A 25,593-nucleotide genomic window follows, 5' to 3' on the forward strand; every position below is an offset into this window, starting at 1 on the left:
CTACTATGTGCCAGGCACTTTGCTAAGCACTTTGCAAATAGCATCTCATTTGATCCTCATAATAACACTGAGAAGTAGGTGCTATTATTATCCCCATTTTACAAGTTGAGGCACCTGAGACAAACAGAGATTAAGTGACTTGCCCAGGATCACACGGCTGGATTTGAACTCAGATCTTTCTGAATCCAGGTCCAATTCAATTCACAGCATCACCTTGCTGCCTGATGTAGTGGAAAGAACACTGAAATACAGTCAGTGTTCACTCTTATCATCTGGCCTTAGTCAAGGAATGTATTCTTTCTGGGCCAGTCAGTTTCTTTTTTTCTGTAATATAATGGGCTTGGACTAGTTATTATCCTTTTTCCTGTTAAAAGCTCCTTCAGCAGTGTGGTGAAGCCTATGGACCCCCTTTTCAAATATTTTGAAACATTCTTAAATAAAGAAATGCTAAATTTCAGCTAGAGGTTAGTAGAAGGAAAGATATAACTTCCTCCTCTTCCAAGTTCATGGACCCCCTGAAATCTACCAACAGACTCTTGGGGGTAGGGGGTCTGTGGACTCCAGATTTGGAACCTCTGGACTAGATGATTTCTAAGGTACCTTTTAGACCTAAGAATACAATCCTATTGACTATTTTAGTTCCACAATATGCCCTTGGGCAACTCTATCAAGCATTCTGAGCCTCAGTCTCCTAGCTATAAACCACAGCTATGAATACACTCTCTACCTCGCTGAGTTTACTGACAATCAAGTGAGATCATGTACAGAAGTGACTATTAAGGGCTATATAAATATGAGCTATTATTATTGTGCATGACATTAATTAAGTAGCTATGCTTAATATTCAGCTCTCAAGTTGCTATATTTGATTCTTGAGTTGGTGACTAATGTGGGGGTATCTTTCAACTTCAGGTGTTGGGAAGAAAATGTAGGCAATCATGGCTTAATTATAGCCTTTACGTCTGACTGTTTTCTCTTTCAGAAACCCCCTTGAGTCCACTCAAGCCGCCCCACGCGGCCAGCACCCCAGGGGTGGCCATGTCTTCACCCCATCGTCGAAAAGATTCGGACAGATACTGTCAGCTCTGTGCAGCCTGGTTCAATAACCCTCTGATGGCCCAGCAGCACTATGAAGGCAAAAAGCACAAAAAGAATGCCGCCCGGGTGGATTTGTTAGAACAACTAGGGAAGACGCTGGATCTGGGGGAGTTGAGAGGTAAGGGGGATGAATTACTCAGGAGCAGAAGGTGCAGGCTCTAAGACAATGGGGACTATTTAGTTCTGATGTTTCCTGTTCTGTGTCTTCTCCATCCTCGGATTCTGAGTAGAAAATACCAGGGTCATAGCCACTAGGTGTATTGGGGCAGGAACGGTCACTGACATTCCTGTGCTATCTCACGTGACTCTCACAACAACCCAGTGAGGTGGGTACTGCAGGTATTATGATCCCCATCTTACAGAGGAGATAAATATGGCTCATAGAGGTTCAGTGATTTGCTAATGGGCACATTGACTTGGGTCAAAGGCTGCGTTTCAACTAAAGTATTCCTGACTCCAAGTCCTGGGCTTTATCCATTCATTACCTCACACTGCCTCTAGACCAGGAAGTCTTAACCTGGGACCTATAACCTTGCTTTTTTAACATTAGAAAACTATATATGATATATATATGTGTAATAATTATAACTAGTTTATGTCGTGCTTCCTATGCGCCAGGCATCATAGTGCTTTTTGCAAATATTATTTTAGTTGATCCTTCCTCACAACCCTGCAAGGTAGGTGCTACTATCGTCTTAATTCTATAGATGAGGAAACTGAGACAAATAGAGGTTAAATGACTTGCTCGGGGTTACACAGCTAGTAAGTGTCTGAGCTAGCATTTGAACTCAGATCTTCCTGATTTCCAACCCCAAACTGTGTTTACTGCATCACATAATTGTGTCATCATATATGTGTGTGCATATGTATACATATATACATATAAACATACACATGTGTTTTATGTGTGTGTGTACACACACATAGCCAATTTGGTATATTGTATATGTGTGTACACACACACACACATTATATATATAATACACATATGCATACACACACATATACATATATATACATTTATATATGGTGGCAAATAGTGACTATGTGTACACACATACTTATACATACTCTTAGTTCTCTGTGCATTTTATTTTATGTATTTAAAAACATCATTCTGAGGAAGGGTACACGAGCTTCACTAGAGTGCCAAAGAAGCCACAGCAACAAAAAGGTGAAGAATCCACGTTCTATCTAGAGGAATACTGAGCTGTGTAGATAATAGTATCATAAAATAAGTAGCAGCTGCTTCCTTTTTCCTGTCTCTGTTTAAAAATTACTTCCACCATGTATTTTCATAGGGAGGTGTTGTGGTTTTGTGAAAAGGGCATTCGTTTTGGAGTGCCGGTCTTGAGTCCTGATTCTGTCACTGAGTGACCTTCACCAAGATGCGTAATCTTTCTGGGCTACAGGTTCCTTCCTTTTCTATAGAATGAGAGGTTCAGATTAGGTGATTCCTAGTTCTACGTTATCTGACTCCATCAAAGCCATTTAAACTGATCTCGGTGCTTTCTTGTAGGCCATTTCTTCAACATATCTCATGATTAAAAAAACCAACAACTTTAAGATATAACGTCATTATGTATCCCTCTTAGCTAAGGGAAAACTAAGGGTTTAATATTTCAGAACAATAAATGATTCCTCTGCAAGTGCCTTGGGAAACCTTTTATTATCACTTTTTCTTGGGGGACTGCCCTCACCATAGAATTTATCCAAAATGGTGTAAGAGCCTCTCATAGCTGAAGGCCAAGCTGCACCTCCCTCTTCCTAGGAATGAGCACAGTTTGTTAGGGGATTCCATCATGGCAGGGCACTGAAGGAGCAAAAGAGGATTTTATTTATGTTTTCTGCCAGATATTATGACTTGAAGAAGAGTTATTCCTCGAGGAAATTCTCCTTCCCTGTTCTAAATGATTGGTGCTTCATCTTTTATGTACAGACACATATTTTAATAACTTGGGCATCTGAATTCTTTAGCATTTAAGCAGTCAGTCTTTTATATAAAAGACAAAAAGGATCCACCTTGACTTGATAACTCAATGTGACTCTGACTCAGTTGCACGTGGAATGTGATTAGCATCAAACAAACTGTCCTTGAAACTAACCTTTTTGCCAGCCGTATGAAACATCCTGATAATATGTGCTATATACACTTACTTAAAGGTTTATCATAGTACACTGCCACACTGCCAAGTCCTGAGAGCTGAGCACTTGGGTTGCCTGGCTTCTTTTAAAGATATCGATTATGTCATGATTGCTCGGAAATCTCCAATGGATTCATAATGATAGCTTGCAAAGGAATTAGAAGTTACTAAAAGAATAATATGAGTGGGGAATCTCAATCCTAGTGCTGTCCTTCTATGATTACTTCTAAATGATCCTGCATAAAGCTTGTTTGTGCATAGTTGTTAGCATGCTGTTTCCTTCATTAGATGGTGAGCCCCTTGAGGGCAGGGATGGTCTTTTGCCTTTGTGTCCTTAGTGCTTTGCACATGGCATATAGTAGGCACTTAATAACTGCTTAATGACTGATTTTCTCACTTTAAGTAGGCAATGGATTTGCCTGAGGTGGGGAAGGGTAAAGAAGCCTGAAAGCTTACTTACTTGGGATTCAGCACTAGGTCTATATCTGGCAGGGGAAGGCTGGAAACTAAATGAGGGGCTGAGAGTGGGGTGGCGAGGAGAATTTGCAAGTCACACTTAAGCTACTCCTGCTCTCCTACCCCACTGTCATATAATGATTCATGGATCCCTTGAAGTGCTAAAATATTCTCTCCTCTGAAATATATATGTATATTTATATGATTATGTGTGTATATATGTCAGAGCACTATATATATTTCTGTGAATATATTTGCGTGTATATATAAGAAAGTACTATATATATAATTATGTAATTTTATATGTGTACACATATGTATAAATGCACACTAGTATATAAAATATCTGTATATATATGCACACACATCATAGGAACAGCAATGTACATATAGCACATACATATGTATGCACATGTACATGCATATTTAGATATATATATGTGCATCTGTATGTATGCATACTGATGTACACACACAGAGTGTCCCCAAATGTCTCAGTTCAGTTCTAAGCTATTTAACCTCAAAATTACACTGGCTCAGGGGAAACCTTGTATTTAAGCTATCTTTCTTATTCTATATTTTTGGTCTTTATAGTCTGTGTTTTTATTGCTTGTAAACCTTTTTTTGTGCCGGGGAGTGCAGCCATCAATAGAAACAGGCAATTTATGGCAGGGTCTGAGTGAAGATGAGGATTTCAGCTCTGGACATGTTGAGTTTAATGTTCTGTTGAGACATCAAGGTTGGAGTGTTCAGGGGGCAGCTGAAAATGTGGGTGTGGAGCTCAAAGGAGAGACAGGAGAAGAGTCTAGAGATCTGAGAGACATCTTGATAGGGATGACAATTGAAGCCATAGGTAAAGAAGATGTCTCCAAAGGGGAGGGTGTAGAGAGAGGAAAGAGAGGAAGGGTAAGGATATCTTAAGAGAAGCATGAACCATAAAAGCAGGGGTCAGGCAGGTGGGAAACACATCAGGATATGTAGCAGAAGCCCTTGGGGAAGAGAGTGCCGTAACAGAAAGGAATGGGTGATCCCTGGTATACTTCCTGCAGAAAGATCAACAAGAATGATACTTGAGGTAGAATCATTGAATTTGATTGCTAAGCCATCATGAGGTTTCCAAAGAATGGAGCTAGAAACCAGATTGTAGTAAGATGATGAATAAGTAGGTGGGAGGAAATACTACCACCCCTTCCACCATTCCTGTCCCCCAAACTGGACTGTCATTCAGTCTTTATTTCTTTAGTTTGTCCACAAGAATACAGTGAGAGACTGTATCTATTGCATCCTCTATGACTTAGATCATACAGATAATAAATTGCAGACCTGGGATTCAAACCTAAATTCCCTAACTCCAAATCTCAGATTCCCTCTCTCCTGGAGTCATTAAATGGCAGGAAAATAAAAATTATATACACATACATATGATATGTAGTCCTATGTGTATGTATATACACATGTGAATATATGAACACATAGATATTATTTCATATCATAAACATGTATGGATAATAGAAGTTATATACATACATGGATATATAGCTATTATATCTCTCTCTTAACTACATACCTCTTTTATACAGACCATATTTCTATTTTTCTTCTTGCTTTCCCTTCCATGTCATATACGTGTGTAAATATGTTCTATATATATATGTGTATGTGCGTGTATACATATAGGTATGAGTATACATACATATATACATGTATATAAATAGTGTTTGAATTACTTGGGAAAAGTAATAATGTTAAATTTAATTTTCTAACAATGATGGTCATTCATGCTGTCAGCCAACACCAAGCTGACTCAGAACCGTTGACCTTAACCATATGAAACTAGACTGAGCTAGATTCTCCAGCTTTAATTAGCACTCTGTCAGTTGAGTGGCAGATTGTAGGCCGTACACATGTATTTCATTGGTCTTTTGTTGTGTTTTTAATTTAGTAGCTTTAAAAAATGGATATTAATTCTTCCTACGATATGGCTCTTAAAGACCATACTTCATTGACTCCTAGAGATATTGCAGGACCGCTGGTATGAGTAAATCAAGCATGTCAAAGATCATTCAAAGCCACAACAAAACAAGATCAGTAGCACTAAAAAGCAAAAAAAAAAAAAACGTGGCCCCAAATGGAAAACACCACCAAGAACTGATAGATCATTGCTATGTAATAGCCCAGTTAATTCTCAGAAAATGAGAAAAGGCCTTTAGAAGGACCTAGCGATTGGAGAGGTTGCCAATGATATCTCTGCAGTGAGGCAGAGATTTCTTGAAATTGGAAAATCAGTGAAAAGGGAAATGAAAAACAAAACAAACAAAAAAATCCAAACTGTTGCTGGCCTCTGTTATGAAGAAAAAAAAGGCTTCTCATGGGCAACACAATACAAATACAGAAGTACTGAAGGTCGCAAAATAGGAAATTTTACTAATGAATCTCATATTTTCATTCAAGAGTATACCAAAATCATTGACTAATCCTAACATCTGGACATCTTCATCAGGCTGTAAAATACCACTCAAAAAGATATTTTGGGAATTTTCTCTTACTTCTAGTTGATCTGGAAGACTCATTGAGAGAAGGATGAACTCTGATAAATATAGGAATCTACTAACAAACATAGAGGCAGCTAGGTAGCACGGCGGATAGAACCCAGGGCCTGGAGTCAAGAATACCTGAGTTCAAAATCAACCTTGGACTGTGTGATCCTGTTTGCCTCAGTTTCCTCATCTGTAAAATGAGCTGGAGAAGGAAATGGCAAACCACTGCAGTATCTTTGCCAAGAAAACCCCAGATTGGGTCACAAAGAGTTGGACACAACTGAAATGACTCAAAAACACAAACATAGGTGTTCCATAATAACCAAAATGTTATAATTATAGAAATAATTTCACATTTACATACATGTAAATTATATGAGTTCTCAGGTCATTAAGCAAGTTTATCTACATTCTTTATAGATTCAACTAGATATAACATTTATTAAGCACTTACCATATGCCAGGAAACATGCAAACCACTGATAATACAAGCAAAAAGAATAACAGTCCCTTCCCTTAAGGAGATTAAATTCTACAAGGAAGACAACAAAGGGCAAGGTGGAAAAGCAGCATAAAGAGTTGGGGCAGGAAGAGATTGGGAAGGGAAGTAGGAGTGAACTGGGTTAGAAGTGAAGATGGTTGTCATGGGTACTTCCACAAATGGAGGCTGGGGAGGAACTAAACAAAGAGAGTAGGAGGCTGGTGAGGAGAGTCATTGTCATTGTGAAGGAGCTGCTGGGGAAGAGGTGGGAAAGTCATAGGAGGCTGAGCCAGGTTAGCAGTTGAATTCATTTCTTAACCTTTTTTAACCTTTATATAATTATAGAAATAATTATGATTCTATAATTAGAGAAATTACCAAATGGAGATGGAATTATCAGTCAATAAACATTCATTAAGCACCTACTATGTGCTTGGCACTGTGCTAATTGCTGGGGATACAAATATGAAAGAAACAGTCCCTGACCTCAAGGAGTTTACAGTCTAAAGGGGAAGACAAAACACAAAAAGCTGCTGAAAGGGGGTGGGGAGAAGAAGGTACCGGACAAGGGGGCATGGTGGAGAAGTCAGAGAAGTCCTAATGTAGCAAAGCCAGGTAAGAAATGATGAAATGCCCGAGCTGAGATCTCTCTTTACACTGAGGTTTGGAGTTCATAGCCCTACCCTCCAATCAGAAAGGTAGAGGGAATTGATGAGGTGGGGACAGCTAGGTGGCACAGTGGATAGAGCTGGTATCAGTAAGATTCATCTTCCTGAGTTCAAATCTGGCCTTAAACACTTCCTAGCTGTGTGACCCTAGGCAAGTCACTGCACCTTGTTTGCCTCAGTTTCCTCATCTGTAAAATGAGCTAGAGAAGAAAATAGCAAGCCTCTCTAGGATCTCTGCCAAGAAAACCCTAGATGGGGTCATGGAGAATTGGACAAGACTGAAAAATGACTTAACAACAGCAATATAGATGAGGTGGGGTAGCAAAGCTGATGAGGTCTTACAGGATGGTAAGGGAGCTTCCCGGGGCATTAGACAGAATATTGAAACATGACCTGTTATCATGCCACATGTCACAAAAGGTTAAGAAATTTATACCACTGCTAACCTGGCTCAAACCCTCCCCCACCATGACTTTCCCACCTCTTCCCCAGCGGCTCCTTCACACTGACAATGACGCCACTCACCAGACTCCTACTCTCTTTGGTTGCTCCCCAACCTCCATTTGTGGAAGCATCCACAGCAGCCATGTTCACTTCTAACCCAGCTCCATCCCATTTCCCTTCCAAACCTCTCCCCTCTTTACACTGCTTTTCCATCTTGCCCCTCTTGTCTTCCCATTGTAGAATGCAATCTCCTTGAGGGAAGGGACTGCTGTTCTTGCTTGTATTCTTGGTGCTTTGCATGGTGTCTGGCACATGGTAAGAGCTTAATAAATGCTTTATCTAGTCGAATCTATAAAGGATGTAGATATATTTGCTTCAGTAACCAGAGAGCTCACATAACTTAAACCCCACTGAAAATTTATGGACTGTACTCAAGGCTAGATTTTTAAAAAATGAGCTGTTAATGTCCAGGTGTGTTTTCATGAAGAAGGATTAAGGAATATGTGTCAAAATCTTGTGAGCTCAATGCCAAATTGTTTACAAGTTCTTGCAGCAAAAGCAAGACCTATTGCATATTAAAAATGTTTAAAGATATGAAAAAACTTTTAAGATTCATTGTATAAGTCAATGAATGTAATTACTTTGCTTTGTCTCAAGTAAATTGAACTTTAGTAACTCATTTAACTTCCCAAGTCCTCAGTTTCCTTATCCGTAAAATGAGAGGATTGGATTAAATCTTGTTTTATGTCCCTGCCTTCGGAAAAACTCTGATCCTATGATTTTATGACTAAATTTTCCTGTGCACATTCCTATGTTACGATCCCAGCTTGGTTAGGGATTTAATGATTTGTGATTGACTCTTAATGCCTCAGTATTTAGTACCCAGGTAAGGCCTCTGTATTATTCCCCAATGACACCATTTCTAAAGGTGTTGGTAGACAGACCTCCAGGCTTTGCTTGAATATAATTTATGGTTTAAAGAGATAAATAATTGATAAATAATTTTCATTTTAAGTTTGCTTTTTTTGATATGCACAGTCTTTTGGCCTGAAGGAACACCTCCTCCTTCCCTCTTAAAGAGGCAGCTGGTAGCACAGCAGATAGAGTTCTGAGTCTGATGTCAGGAAGACCTGAGTTCAAATATGACCTCAGACACTTACTAGTTGTGTGACCTTGGGCAAGTCATTTAGCCTCTGTTTGCCTCAGTTTCTTCATCTGAAAAATGGAAATAATAATAATAACATGTATTTTGCCAGATTGTGAGAATCAAATGAGATAATAATTGTAAAGCACTTAGCATAGTGCCTGGCATGTAGTAGGTGGTTAATAAATGCTTATTCCCTCTCCTTCCCTTTGCTTCTCTTCCCTATAAAGTGTGGTGCCTGCTTCTTCTTAGAAAACTCAGTTCAATCCAATAAACATTTATTAAACACCTAGTAGGTGCAAAGCCCAGTGTTAACTATAGGGGATACACTGGAGTTTATGGTCTAGTGGGAGTTGTGAAGGAAAGTGATATATAACATATAGCCAAATAAGTAAATACAAAGTATATGCAAAATAATACAAGGTAATAGGAGCAGCTAGGCAGCACCATAGTGAGTAAGAGTGCCAGACCTGGAGTCAGGAAGACGTGAGTTCAAATCCTGCCTTAGACACTTACTAGCTGTGTGACCCTGGGCAAGTTACTTAATTTCTGTTTGCCTCAATTTCTTCTTCTGTAAGATGGGGATAGAAAAAGCATCTCCCTCAAAGGGTCATTGTGAAGATTAAATGAGATATCACATGTATAATGTTTTGTAAACCTTCAAGTGCTGATAATAATAATAATGATAATAATGATAACTTATTTCAAGAAGGAAAGAAAGTTAACAACTTGGTGAAACAGAACAAGACCTCTATGATAATAATGAGAAAAAATTGGGACTTTTTGAACTAACACATCATTGGCATTCTAAATGAGGTTGGCTAAAATACGTATAAATATACATTATGTGTTTCCTCTTGAATTGTATTGTAATTTTGATGGGAAGCAGTTGTGAAAAACCAAAGCTCCCCCTTGCTCCTTCCTCTTCCCAGTATTAATTCAAAGTGGGGGGAGGGGATGAGAAAACAATCACCTCCTCCTAAATGTGAAATATAACACACACAAAAAGGAAAGTCACTGAATTATAGAATCATAAAATTCCCTGGGCCAGAAAGAACCTCGCAGGTCATCTCCCCAGCTTAAATCTATCTGCTACATAAAACCTAGAGAGAATGCACTTTCTTATTTAGAAACATTCAAGGTAAAATCTAAAGTGTAAGTTAGGAGAATCTGTCTAGGAGGAGACAGAGGGTTAATTTGACACACACTAGAGCTCCTTTGGGAAAATGTTCCCCTCTTTAAACTCTAAATAAACTTATTTTTGTTTATTTCAAATAAAACTACAATTAGCTGGCATGAACTCTCAGCTGTGTATATGGAAGAATAAGACACATCTTTTAGACTGAGAAGGAATCCTAGAAATATGGAATGTCAGAGTTGGAAGGGACTAATCTCTTTATTTCATGTTAGGGATGGAGTCCTTGGCTTGAGGTAAAGTGACATGAGTTAGACATGTAACTTGTTAGTGGCAAAGTTGGGAATAGATCCCCATGTAAGGGCTGGTCAGTGTTTTTCCCACATACTCACCCTTCTCACTAATACTACCACCAGGTGGCAGTAGGGAGCTGCCCTCCCTACCCCCCGCTGTGAGTGTGCCCTTCAGGGGTCAAAGTACTGAATTAGTGCTTTTTGCTCTCTATAGTTACCATCTATGTTCTATGAGATAATATTCTATGTTCAAATGAGATAATAGTCATAGCCTGGCACATAGTAGGTGTTACAGAAATGCTTATTCTCTCATCTCTATGGGGCAGTGTATGGGTCTGTATAGAAATTTGCACTTAGTTCTGAGTCTGCACACTCTGGTTAACCCTGCTTCTTTTTTAGCCTGTATTTCAAAAGAACCTAATATAGCAGCTTTGGTCTTTCTGGAAACAGGCATGCTACATCCATCCTTTTTACTCTTAAAAAGAATCAGTGATTTAATCAATAATTCTTAATGACCAGAGAACAAAATGCTATGGCTCTCTCTGCATCCATGTGCTTTTTCTAATGCTTCCTGTTAAGGCAAAGCTGAGAGGTGGTATTGTTCCACTAATCCTAGAGTACCACTTCATCAGTATGCCTAATGATGGAAAGAGTTGTAGCCCAAGACATTGAGAGGCTGCTATGCACACTTCTAGGAAAGTCCTCCTCTGGGACCACATCATGGGATGGACATTCTGGGAGGGTAATCAATCTATCAAGGCACCAGCTAAGTCATTTCACCAAATTAATTTCGATATAGGCCTGGTGACAAACTATGGTCTTTTCCTTCTGCCTCCTCTCCTTGACCCTCTCTTTCTTCCTCTCCCTGTTTCTCTCTTTCTTGCTTTTCCTCCTCTTACCCTCCTTCCTTTTCTTTCCCTATTCCTCTTCTTCTCTGTGTTTAAAGATGTTCCACACAAAATAGTTAGACTCCAGGCATGTTTTTTATGCATCTATCTATCTATCTATCTATCTATCTATCTATCTATCTATCTATCATATATGCCTATTGGGCACAGCAACTCAAGGAGGAAAGCATCTGCTATGTCAGGGAAAGGTTTCAATTTGCATCAAAGGAGAGGCTACCCACACTGAAGAAACCATAGCTCTTTGGAGAGTTAAGTATTAAGCTCATGCGCGCACGCACACACACACACAGAAACACACACACACACACACAGAGCAGTTTTGAATCATTTAATTATTTGTCATGACTAAGCCTATATGCAACATCTGTTTTTCTTGAGGTGAACAAACACATGCAGGTGCTGCCTTCATTAAATAATGATAAAATCAAGATCTAAATTTGACAGAGATATTTTGGCACATTCCAAGGAAAACCAAACTAGTAGTGAATACAATGGAAACGTAGTAGGTTGCATTTCTTCCACACCTAAAGCCATTTTCTATAGGCCTAATATGATTTCTTTTAGAGTCAGAGGTTATGAGCTGGTTGCTTATGTTCATATCTGAACTGTAGTCAGCAGTTCTATGGGAACCACAGAAATGTTGTATAATGCCTATTTAACTAGTGTCTTCATTACTCCCACTTTAGTAGGAAACAGAACTTGAAACTGAATCTTGGCCTTTATCACTTAAGTACCTACTATGTGCCAGGGTGTTGTGCCAAGTAAGTGCTGGAGATACAAAGAAAAGCAAAACAAAACAAAATGAGATAATCCTTGATCTCCAGGAGCTCATAGTCTAATGGCAGGTATGTTTCAGAAGAAATAACCTGGGTACATTCAGGTGTAGGACAATAATGTTTTCATAGATCTACCTGATAAAATTAAATTCCATTTAATTCAATAAATAGTGATTAAACAACTACTATTTTATGTGGAGGGGACTAGGAACTAGTAATTTTAAAAAAGTACCTACCCTCAAAGAGCTCATATTCTTTGGTGAAGAGGGAAGGATACATTTGTTTAGATAAGCATGATGCAAGGTAAATTAAAGAAAAAGAACACTATCTGGGCTTAGAGAGAAGGTTTCATAGAAGATGTCTCAGCAGAGGTATGCCTTGAAGGGAGAAAAAGGTGCTAAGAGGCAGAGAAGGGTAGGCATCCCGCTCATAGGGGCATTGATTACCTGTAAAAATACACAGACAAAATAGTTCACAGAAATTCTGCTTTCAGAATGGTTGGGTTCATTAATGGAAAGTGGGGGTGGTGGGATTTTTGAACCAAACATATGCTTGCCATTATTCAAAGCAGCCACCACAGCCTGTTGCTGTGGGTTTTCAACACCTTTTTTCCATCCAGTACCCTAGAAGTGGAAAGGATATCAGCTTAACATGATCTCCAAATGCCAGAGTCCAGACAATAGACATCTCTAAGAGCACAGAGTAGGGGGCAAGAGTCAAGGACACTACTGTCACCGACTTTGGGACATAGACTCATCATCACCACCAAATTCTTTGCCATATGCTATTTCTTAGGACATCCACCACTTTTTTGGTATAGTCTACCCCTAAGATCTTCCTCAAAATGGAAGTTCTGGGGGGAATTCATTCATGGAAGAAGAGGTTTACAAGGATAAAAGAAGAAGGTGGCTGAGGAAGCATGGTGACTAACTCCAAAGAATGAAGCATGACTGCTCTGAGACCTTCCTCAAAATGGACATTGAACTGCATATAGGCCATCAAGGGGGAAGAGGGCTGGTTCCCTCTTTGATTACTGGCAGCAAATTTTGGTTATTTGCGTAAAATATTTGGTTATTGCACCTTTCTGTTCCACAGATGAAATCTCTGCCTCCCTGATTTGAGATAACAAGAAGAGGATCTAGACAGAACTTCTTAACCATTTCTGTGTGTCATGGACCCTTTGGCCAAACCCTGGTGAAGCCTATGGACCCCTTCTCAGAATGTTATTTTTAAACACATAATACAAGATATTCAGGATTACAATGGAAACTAATTATATTAAAATATATAATTACCAAAATGTTAAAACAAGTTCACAGACCTTAGGTTAAGAACTTCTGGTCCTAGGTGGTCCAGTAGATAGATCACTTAGGTTCCTGGAATCAGGAAGACTTGAGTTAAAACCCAGCCTTGAGCACCAGATGTGTAATCATTTAATCTCTGTTCACTTCAATTTACTCAACTATAAAATAGAGTGATAATAACATCTACTTTGCTTTCAAAGTTTTTGTGAGGATGAAATGAGATAATATTTGTAAAATGCATATCATAGTGCCTGGTGAGTGGTAGGTACTATATAAATGCTGCTACTGCTGCTGCCACTGTTACTTCCGCTAGGGTCTCCTATAGGGCACTGAGAAGGCTGACACTGGCCACTTCTAGCTCTGCACAAATTCCAAAAACCTTAGAAATAGGATTATAGAATTTAAAGATAGAAATAGGTTTTTTTTTTTTGTTTTTTGTTTGTGTTTTTTTAGGCAATTGGGGTTAAGTGACTTGCCCAGGGTCACACAGCTAGTAAATGTCAAGTGTTTGGTCTGAGGCCGGATTTGAACTCAGGTCCTCCTGACTTCAGGGCCGATGCTCTATCCACTGCGCCATCTTGCTGCCCCTAGAAATAGTTTTTACCTTTATCTTGGAGGTTATCTACTCTATTCCCCACCGGTACTTTCTAGTCAAGATGCCTACTATATGCCAAGACCATACCAAACACTGGGGATACAAAGGTCAAAACAACAACGACAACAACAAATCAACCAGCCAGTTCCTGCTCTCAAGGAGCTTGCCGTCTAACACAAGGTGGGGGAACCTGCAGCCTTGAGGCTACATGTGGCCCTTTATGTACCGAAGTGCCCTTTGACTGAATCCGAACTTCACAGAACAAATTCCCTTAATAAAAGGATTTGTTCTGTAAAACTAGGACTCAGTCAAAAGGCTGCACCCAAGGACCTAGAAGGCCACATGCAATCTTGAGGCCACAGGTTCCACACCCCTGCAGGTAGGAAAGGTTAAGTAAACAAGGCAACAGAGCAAGTGTGGGCCCTCTCCCCAATTCTCCTGACTCACTGAATCCGGGCTCTTTCCAATTCATTACCCTGACCTGATCACATACAGATCAGTGATTTCCAAATTCTAAAGGCTTAAAATTGCTGATCAATTAAAATGCAATTGTATTAGTCATAACCAATTTTAAATTTAATTTAATTTAACAAATTTTAACCAATTTTAACATATTTATTATCATGTTTCCATCCCTGCCTATTAACAATAAGTCACACTTCTATTGTACTTCAAAGTCTGTGGAGTTCCTTTTCTCCAACAATCCTCTGAGATGTGGTACCAGCAAACAATTTCCAGATGAGGAAGCTGAGGCTTAGGCTAAAATGACTTACCTGAGGCCACACACATACTGAGTGCCAAATCCAGGGTTTGAACTTAGGTCTTCAGACCTTCAATGCAGCACTCTTTCTCCCATGCCAAAGGTTTGCAATAATGTACTATACGTACTTTCTGTAGCTGAGATTCAGCAGAAAATAGGACCTTTAAACAGATATGGTAATTATAGCACATAATTCTAAATTGAATAGTAGGAAAAGAGGTGACAGAAGCAAATATTTCATTTAGCTTACACCTGGTTATTTTTATATTATTATTTTTAATGTGTTTTGACACTTCAGCTGGCACACATCTTCTTGCCCTGATCTTTATATCCTATATTTTGGGTAGCATAATTAAATTGCTTAAGTCACTTATGTGCCTGGCACATCTGGTGCAGGTGGTGGGGGGGTTGGGGCAGGGAGGGAGATGGTGGCATAGAACATATGAAGAGATGGTCCACACAACTTAATTGCTCACATTTATTTTATTTGTGAAGACGGCCACTCCTCAGAGAAAGCAGCCAGACTAACAGAAAGGCAAAACAAAATTTGAGCCCCGTTGTTATTTTAGTTTCACTTCAACTCTGCCATCTTTGGGAGTTGGCTTGCCTGTAGACAGTAGGGCAGACCAAATGGTCTTTTGAAGGCATCCAGGAATAATACTTTACAAACAAAATCTTTCCGTTCAGAGAAGTAAGACTATAGTGCAATATCCAATAATATCATATTTGTTACCATCCTGTGTAAACATTAATGTAAAGATATGAATTTTGAAGTAAATGTGTGTAATACAATTATTATTTATAATAATGATTCCTTTAGAAAGGTTTTAAAGTTTACAAAGTGTTTTTGCACCCGATTTTTACCTCTTTTGATCCTCAAAACTCTAGGACAGGAATACCTGACTTTTTTTTATTATTATTATGGCCATTTTTATTTATTTTTTTGTTTTCAACATTTACTTCCACAAGATTTTGAGTTCCAAATTTTCACCCCATCTTGCCCCTCCCCCCACCCCAAGATGGCATGCGTTCTGAATACCCCTTCCCCTAGTCTGCCTTCCCTTCTATCTTTCCCCCCCCGTTCTCTTATCCCCTTCCCCTTCAATTTTCCTATAGGGCAGGATGGATTTCTGTACCCCATTTCCTGTATTTCTTATTTCTCAGTTGCATGTGAAAACATTTTTTTAAACATGTGTTTTTAAAACTTTGGGTTCCAAATTTTCTCCCTTCTTCCCTCCCCACCCACCCTCATTGATAAGGCAAGCAACTAAATATAGGTTATATATGTGCAGTTATGCAAAACACTTCCATAGTAGACATGCTGTGAAAAACTAACTCTACTTCCCTTAATCCTATCCCCCCCATTTATTCTATTCTTTCTTTTGACCCTGACCCTCCTCAGAAGTACTTGCTTCTGATTACCCCCTTTCCCAATCTGTCCTCCTCTTTATCATCCCCCTACTCTTTTGTCTCCTTCCCCCCCCCATTTTCCTGTAGGGTAAGACAGATTTCCATACCCAATTGAGTGTGTACGTTATTCCCTCCTTAAGTCAAATTCTATGAGAATAAGATTCACTCATTCCCACTCACCTTCCCCCATTTCCCTTCCACTGTAAGAGCCTTTTCTTTTCTGTTTTTTTTTTTGTGAGATAATTTACCCCATTCTAACTCTCCCTTTCTCCTTCTCCTAATATAATCCTCTCTCACCCCTTAATTTTATTCTCTAGATATGACCCCTTCATTTTCAACTCACCCAGTGCCCTCTATCTATCTATCTATCTATCTATCTATCTATCTATCTATCTATCTATCTATCTATCTATCTATCTATATCTATCTATCTATATATATATATACATATAACTTTTTCCCGTCCAACTACCTTAATACTAACAAAGGTCTCATGACTTACAAATATCATTTTTCCATGCAGAAATGTAAACAGTTCAACCATAATAAGTCTCTTATGATTTCCTCTTTCCTGTTTGCCTCTTCATGTTCCACTTGAGTCTTGTATTTGAAAATCAAATTTTCTATTCAGCTCTGGTCTTTTCATCAAAAATGCTTGAAAGTCCTCTATTTCACTGAATAACCATTTTTCCCCTGCAGGATTATACTCAGTTTTTCTGGGTAGGTGGTTCTTGGTTGTAATCCTATCTCCTTTGCCCTCCGGAATATTATATTCCATGCCCTGTGGTCCCTTAATGTAGAAGCAACTAAATCTTGTGTTATTCTGATTGTGTTTCCACAATACTTGAATTGTTTCTTTCTGGCTGCTTGTAATATTTTCTCCTTGACCTGGGAATTCTGGCATTTGGCTACAATATTCCTAGGAGTTTTCCTTTGGGGATCTCTTTCAGGAGGAGATCAGTGGATTCTTTCAATTTCTATTTTGACCTCTGGTTCTAAAATATCAGGGCAGTTTTCCTTGATAATTTCTTCGAAGATGATGTCTAGGCTCTTTTTTTGATCATGGCTTTCAGTTAGTCCAATAATGTTTAAATTCTCTCTCCTGGATCTATTTTCCAGGTCAGTTGTTTTTCCAATGAGATATTTCACATTATTTTCTCATTTTTCATTCTTTTGGATTTGTTTTACAGTGTCTTGATTTCTCATAAAGTCACTAGCTTCCAATTGCTCTATTCTAATTTTTAAGGAAGTATCTTCTTCAGTAATCTTTTGGACTTCCTTTTCCATTTGGCCAATTTTGCTTTTTAGGGCATTCTTCTCCTCATTGGCTTTTTGGACCTCTTTTGCCATTTGGGTCAGGCTATTTTTCAAGGTATTATTTTCTTCAGTATTTTTTTGGGTCTCCTTTAGCAAGCTGTTGACTTGTTTTTCATGATTTTCTTGCAAAACTCTCAGTTTTTCCTCTACTTCTCTTACTGGCTTCTCAAAATCCCTTTTGAGCTCTTCCAATTCATATTCTTCTTGGAGGCTCTCTATGTAGGAGCTTTGACTTTGTTGCCTTCTTCTGGTTGTATGTTTTGATCTTCTTTGTCACCAAAATAAGATAATATAGTCTGACTCTTTTTGCACTGCTTACTCATGATACCAGCCAATTACTTGAGTTTTAAACTCTTTGTTAAGGTAAGAGTCTGCTTCTAATGTGAAGAATGTACTGTCCCAAGCTTCGGGGGTTGTACAACTGTTTTCAGAGATACTTCTAGGGACTTGAAAAGTTTTCAATTCTTCCAAGGTGGTATGATAAGAGGTGAGGTGTTTCCTCTCCACCACCACAACAAGCTTCACCACACCAGTGCTCCGCCTCGCCCCAGGACCACCCCTCAGAACTATGACCCAGATCCAAGCACTGGTAAAGCAAGAGATTCCTGCCTCAGCACTGGCAAAGAGATCCCTGCAATCCCCCTCTGATCAGCCACTTGATTCCCCTTCAGTCTGTGGGCCAGAAGCTCAGGAAACAGCCGCAGCCCCAGGGGTGGCTGAGACCTAGCTCCTTCTCTCACCGCAGACACAGACTTTTCCCACGGACTTTCTAAGTTGTCTTTGGCGTTCGTGGGTTGAGAAGTCTGGAAACTGCCACGGCTGCTTGCGATTCAGTCCTCTGAGGCCTGCTCCAGGGTCACTGCAGCCTGCGCGCCCACGCCGAACTGCATTCCTCTCTCCGCCCAGCGTGATATACCTTTCTGATAAACCATCCAGGCTGTCTTTGGCTGGAAATTTGTTTCATTCTGTCTTTTTGTGGGTTCTGCTGGTTTAGAATTTGTTTAGAGCCATTTTTTATAGGTATTTGAAGGGATTTGGGGAGAGAGTTCAAGCAAATCACTACTTTCCCTCTGCCATGTTGGCTCCGCCCCATAGGAATACCTGTCTTAATAATGTCTTCCAATTATAGGGAGAAGAAAAGTTGAGATTTAAAGTGAAGAGATTTCCCCTGGTTGCACAGTGAGTCAGTGGAAGAGTTGAAACTTAGATCCAGATATGCTGACTAAGTCCAGTGATTTTTCCCATTTCTATTTGGTCTTAAATTCTAAATAAAATTAAATTAAGGTCTAATTAAATCTAATAAAATTTAAAGGGTCTCTTGCCTTCTCCTAGAATAATTTTTCTCTCTAAATTTATAATTCCAACTTATAAGATTAGCTGGTCATGGTATATAAGGTCCCTTCTAGCTTGAACTCCAATGATCCTATGATAAATACAAGCAGAGAAACACAATAATAGATGACAAGTACACATAAGGGGCAGCTAAGTAGCACCTGAGCTCAAATCCCGCCTCAGACACCTACTAGCTATGTGACCTTGGGCAAGTCACTTAACTCTGTTTGCCTCAGTTTCCTCACCTGTAAAATAAGCTGGAGAAGGAAACTCCAGTGTCTATGCCAAGAAAACCTCAAATAGGATCACTAAGAGTTGGACACGATTGAAACAACTGAACTGTTGTGCACATAAGAGATGTTCATATTATAGAACAGTGTCTAAGCCTGAGGGAAAACACTTAAGGTCCCATAAGTAAGGACACACAAAGTCAGGATTCAAATCTAGGTTATCTGAATCCAAATTCACCACTCTTTTCTTTTTGCCTTATTAGAACATAATCAATCAATAAACATTTATTATGGCATCTAGTGTGTGCCAGTGGATCCAAAAACAAAAATGAAACAATATGTCTTCAAGGAAATTATATTGTATCTAGGAAGCCAATGATACTGTTTTCATATAAATATACACTATATGGCACATTTATATGAAAACCCCTAGATGGTTTTCATATAAATACGTACAAAATAAAAACAGGTTTATATGTGAGAGCTGAGGAGATCAGCAAATGCTTCATGAAGGGTTAGAAGACATCCTTGAAGACAGAATGACTTTTTATTAAAGCTTTACATTTTCCCCTTCCTTCCCTCCTCCCCACCCCTCCCCCCATTCCTGTCTTTATCCCATAACACAATATATGCTAAGTCCCCAATGATGGAATTAGATGATAGGACCACAACTAGAACCCAGGTGTCCTGACTCCTCTCCCTGCATTTTTTCCCTCTACTCTGTGGCACTACAATACCTTGTCTTAGTCACACTGTCCTCAATAAAAGGCAAAGACCTCTCCTCCCTACCCCCATCCCCTTCCTCCTTGTGGATCACCACTTTTGTTTGCAAGAAGGAGAGCAAATGTCATAGGAAGTTACTGAACAATTCATTTTCATCCTCCAAGCTCTGAGATTCATTGTTAATATTGATTGAAGGTCTCTATTGTTCAATTTCAGCTGAAGCACCTGAGTCATTTTTCCTTAATGCAGAGCAGTGTTTGTTACAAGGTTCTATAGGACTATATATCAATTCTGCCACTTCTACATGGTGTGTTCTCTTAATACTCTACATCCATTCTATAATATAAGGGAACCTCCTGAAAATACGTGGATAGATAGATAGATAGATAGATAGATAGATAGATAGATAGATAGATAGATAAATGATGGGTGGATAGTTGGATAGATAGATTTATAAGATCAAGAGAAACTTGCCCTTTTATAGATGGGAAGATTTAAAATTTTTTTTCCCCAAAGACCTATATTCTTCCCTCACAGTACTAATATTAATCGTAGGCTTTTTTGTTTTAATATATCCGTAGTTCAAAATCATTTTATAGGTAGATGTGGTCCTGAAATGCTGGCTATGAATTACACTTTTGTAAATTAAATAATGTTTAATGCATAAGGAGACATTGTTATGGAAGAAATTCTGTGGTAAATCCTTTTGTACAGATATTGGTCACACAGTAATTACCTGTTTAATAAATTCAATTTAATTCAGCCAATGTTTTACTAAGTTCCTATTGTAGTCAAAGTTCTGTGCTTGGGGCTCAGTATACAAAAATGTAAAACAACATGGGCCTTGTCCTCAAGGAGATTACAATCTAATGGGATAGGGGTGGCATACTACTTGTACACAATTATACAAAATTGAATATAAGGCTCCTGATGACATGTACCCACTCACTTTGATGATTTACCTCTGGGTCCACTCGATGCCTTTTCCCATGAAGAGTCTATGAAGGGGGTTAAGAAGAATATCCTCATATATAGCCTCAGTGTGGACTTGTCATCACTTACTCATTTGCTAGACTTATTTCATGGGGATCAGCATGGGGATCCAGCATTAGATTGTAACCTCCTCGAGGGCAGGGTCTGCTGTTTGTCTCTTGTTTGTATTTCCTAGCATTTAGCACAGTGCCAGAAACATTGTGGGTACTTGATAAATGTTTGTTGATTGATTGATCAAAGTCACTTGCTGAATAGACATAATTGGGGTTTATGTCTCTATTTGTTGTCTTTTCCTTTTCCTTTCCTTTTTAATCTTGCCCTAAAACTTATCTTTTACTTTTCCAAGAACTTTTACAGCTTTTGTTCCTCTAAAGTTCTGTTGCTTCACCATCCTTCCCACCAATACACTCTTCCACTCTTTCAGAACCATTTTTTTTTTGGTGGAGTTCAAGGGGAGAAAGAAAAGGAAGGTCAGTTCTGGACCATGTCTACCACCTTAGAACTACTGTGGAGGAAAGAACATTGGATTTTCAAAACAAAAGATAGAGCTTCAAATCCTGGCTCTGCAACCCTGAACAACTCTGAACAATTTTTTTCCCTCCTCTTTGACCCTGAGTTTCCTCTTTTTTTTTTTTTATTTAACCACCAAATGTCAAGTCTAGCCAGTAACCTGATCTTATTTACCAAAAGAAACAGGAATTAAAAAATCTCAAACTCACCCACCATCAGAAGGAGCTCTGGGGAAGTGCTAACTTTTATATGGTTTCCAGAGAAGGGACAATCTGCTGTCCTTAAAACCATTTCTTTCTGATCAACAATATTTGTCTCATTAGTTTAAGGGTAAGTATGTTGTTGTTGTTCAGTTGTTTCAGTCACGTCCTACTCTTAGTCACCCCATTTGAGGTTTTCTTGGCATGGATGCTGGAGTGGTTTGCCATTCCCTTCTCCAGTTTATTTTACAGATGAGGAAACTGAGGCAAATTGGATTAAGTGACTTGCCCAAGGTCACACAGCTAGTAATTGTCTGAGGCCAGATTTGAACTCAGGAATGTGGATCTTCCTGACCTCAGGCCCAGTACTCTATCAAGCATCAGATCCAAGAGTATAAGCCAGGTTCACAATACTCTTTTCAAAATTCCTGGTATCCTGAGCTAGAACTCTAAATGAAATTCTCCATAGAAACATTGTTATAAATAGTTCTAAAGTTCTATAATTGTATTTGAACTGCATGTCAGCTACTTCAATAATTCAAGTATTGGTGATTCCATTAGTGGGAGTATGCCTTTGCCTGAGCCAGATTCAATTCTTTAGTGATTTAGGAAGCAGTCTTTCTAAGCTGCTATGGTTTATTTATTTTTTTAGAGTATTCTCTGTAGCCTGCCTTCCAGTGATGAATTTTTCTATGCTTAGATAGGTCTATAAATGGACAAAAGATAACACAAAAATCTCTAGACCCGTCAGGTACTTTTCAAGCCTTAATGCATTACTAGAAATGTTAATTATTATTATGTAAGCTTGTCAATCTATTAATACGCATTTATTAAATGACTGCAACATTCCAGGTACTATAAAAATAAAAGTGAAATGGCCCCTGTCTGCAAGGGTCTCAAATTTTATTGAGGGAAAACAACATCTACATGCTTATTTGTAATTTTTGTGGGAGAAAGGGTTGGGAATGCTAGCAGCTGGGAAGAATAGGAAAAGCTTTACCTAGAAGTGATTGTTGTAACTGGGGGTTCTAAATGGCAGTGGTGAGGACGGAGTGTTTCCAGGTTTGGTTGCCAGCCAGTACAAAGATATGAAGCCAGGAATGGATTCACTTACATATGGAGTATGAAGAATCCCGGTTTATCTGGTTTGTAGAGTGAATGAAAGGAAATAAAGTACAAGACTAGAAAGGTAGTCAGGAGCAAGGTTGGGAAGAGCTTCGAATGCCAAATAGAATTTATATTTTAGAAGCCATTGAAGTTTGCTGAATAATGTAATGATATGGTCAGACTCATGCTTTAGGAAAATCTCTTTAGAAATTATATGAAGGATAGGTTGGAGTGGGGAGAAATTTGAGGAGGGGAGACAAATTAGAAAGCTATTGTAAGGGTCTGGGGAGAGGTCATAAATGACTGAACTAAGGTGGTGGCAGCTTTAAAAGATATTTATCAAAGATATTAGTAAATATGGCTTTACTGCTACCTTGCATGTACATCCTCTGAACTGAGAATGTTTTTTATATTTTTAAATGCATTAAAACTTTATTTAAATATATAAAAAATCATTCTTGGTTCCCATCTGTACAAAAACAGGAGGCAGGCCTAATGGGCCTATGGTCTGTACTTTGCCAACCCCTACTTTAGAGGATTAGCCTGGGAACTGAACTCCTTTACTATATCTAAAGCAAAATGTGTTCCTGACAAGCATGCATCTTCTTACAAGAAACTTCTGGAAGGAAAATGTTTCATAAGCTGATGATGGATGACATCAGGATTTTCATGCGTAAATTTGGATCTAGAATTGGAAGGAAATTTTAAATCCATTTAGAAAATCCTCTCATCATACATTGTAGAAAACTCCCCTCAGGAAACTGAGGCCCATGGAAATGATTTGCCCAACAACACAGATAATTAGCATCTGATCCGGTATTGGAACACCACATTCACTGATTCTAGAGCTAGCATATGGAAGGTTTTTACAGTTTGGTCTGTCATGGCAAGTGAAGTTTTGTTGGAAGATCTAAACATCAGCATCTAACTTTACACATTTCTGCAAGGAAAATATTTGCAAAGCAATTAGAGTATCTCTGCTGCTCCTCTACCTTAAAAAAAATGTTTTCCAATATGAAGCAACTAAACTTTCAAAAGACTAACTCACCAATAGGAAAACAAAAATCCTTCAAGTGGTCTGGTGGTGTTTGGAGTAGGGGGATATGAATCAAAATATTTCCAAACATATTGTTTTACTGTGTCCTATGAAGTCCAAACAAGCAGCTGGTAGGCTACTTGCTAATTTGTGAGCATTTAGATGAGGGTCTGCCTTTGAAATTCTTATTTTTTCTTAAACAGTATTTTATTTTTTCCCAAGTTACATGTCAAGAAAATTTTTAGCATTCGTTTTTACAAGATTTTGAGTTCTAAATTTTTCTCCCTCCCTTCCTCCTTTCACCTCTTCTAAAAATGGTAGGCAGTTTGATATAGTTTATACATGTGCTATCATGTAAAAAATATTTCCATATTAGTCACCGTTATGAAAGAAAAAACAGATTAAAAGGGAAAAAAAAACAAGAGAAAGAATAAAATATGTGACGAAAATATGTTTTGATCTGCATTCAGAGTCCATCGGTTCTTTATTTGGATATGGATAGCATTTTCCTGCATGAGTCTTTTGTACTTGTCTTGCATCATTGTGTTGCTGAAAAGAGCTGAGTCATTCATAGTTGATCATCACACAATGTTGCTGATACTGTGTATAATGTTTTTCTGGTTCTGCTCATTTCACTTTGCATCAGTTCATACAAATCTGTCCAGGTTTTTCTAGAATCTGCCTGGTCATCATTTCTTATTGCACAATAGTATTCCATTATATTCATATACCACAGCTTGTTCAGCCATTCCCCAATTGATGGGCTTCCCCTCAATTTGTATTATGTTGCCACCACAAAAAGAGCTGCTATAAATATTTTTTGCACAGGTAGGTCCTTTTCCCTTTTTTATGATCTCTTTGGGATGCAGACCTAGTGGGCATGCACAGTTTGGTTGCCCTTTGGACATAGTTCCAAATTGCTCTCCAGAATGGTTGGGTCAGTTCATAACTCTACCAATATTGCATTAGAATTGCAATTTAACCACTTCTTCTCCAGCATTTATCATTTTCCTTTTCTGTCATATTAGCCAATCTGATAGGTGTGAGGTGGTACCTCAGAGTTGTTTTCATTTACATTCTCTAATCAAATGTGATTTAGAGCACTTCTTCATATGCCTATAGATAGCTTTGATTTCTTCATCTGAAAATTGCCTGTTCATATTGTTTGACCATTTATCAATTGGGGAATGGCTTGTGTTCCTGTAAATTTGACTCAGTTCTCTATATATTTCACAAATGAGGCCTTTATCAGAGACACTTGTTGTAAAGATTGTTTCCCATCTTTCTGCTTTCTTTCTAATCTTGGTTGCATTGGTTTTGTTTGCACAAAAGCTTTTAAATTTAATATAATCAAAATGATCTATTTCACATTTTGTAATGCTCTCTACCTTTTGTTTGTTCATGAATTCTTCCCCTCCCCATATATCTGATGGGTAGACTATTCCTTGCTCTTCTAATTTGTTTATGGTGTCACCCTTTATGTCTAAATCATGTCCAAGGTCTGTCATATCTAGCGTTTCTAATATTCTATTTACCTCCTTAGTTTCTTTCTTATTTGCCTTTGAATTTCATAGAATCATTGGATTTAGAAGTGGAAGGGACTTTAGAAATCATTTAATCCAATCTTATCATTTCAAAGGAAGGAATGGATTTTTAAAAAGCATTTGAGGGCTTTTGTTGTTGTTGTTCAGTCATTTTTCAGTCATATCTGACTCTTGGTGACCTCATTTGAAGTTTTCTTGGCAAAGATACTGGAGTGGTTTGCCATTTCTTCCTCCGGCTAATTTTATAAATGAAGAAACTTAGGCAAACTTAGGACATAGGTTAAGTGACTTGCCCGAGGTCCACAAACTAACAAGTGTCTGAGACCAAATTTGAATGCAGGGCAATAAGTCTTCCTGACTCCAGGCCCAGCACTCTATCCGCTGTACCACATAGCTGTGTAAGATACGTAAATGCTAGAGATAAACCTAGGGAGGAGGTCAATGGAAG

The 25,593-nt window shown here is 38.6% G+C and overlaps 1 protein-coding gene across 1 annotated transcript in view; it reads left to right on the forward strand.

The window, feature by feature from the left end:
- The window catches only part of ZMAT4 (zinc finger matrin-type 4), a 303,196-nt gene that overhangs the window by 209,388 nt on the left and 68,215 nt on the right, over positions 1-25,593 (forward strand). The window contains exon 5 of the mRNA XM_027865263.1: positions 983-1,216. Coding sequence (XP_027721064.1) covers positions 983-1,216 — 234 coding nt within the window. The remainder of the gene's footprint in view (positions 1-982; positions 1,217-25,593) is intronic.

The sequence above is a fragment of the Vombatus ursinus genome, unplaced genomic scaffold (assembly GCF_900497805.2).
Source record: "Vombatus ursinus unplaced genomic scaffold, bare-nosed wombat genome assembly UNPS02014778.1, whole genome shotgun sequence".
Classification (NCBI taxonomy): domain Eukaryota; kingdom Metazoa; phylum Chordata; class Mammalia; order Diprotodontia; family Vombatidae; genus Vombatus; species Vombatus ursinus.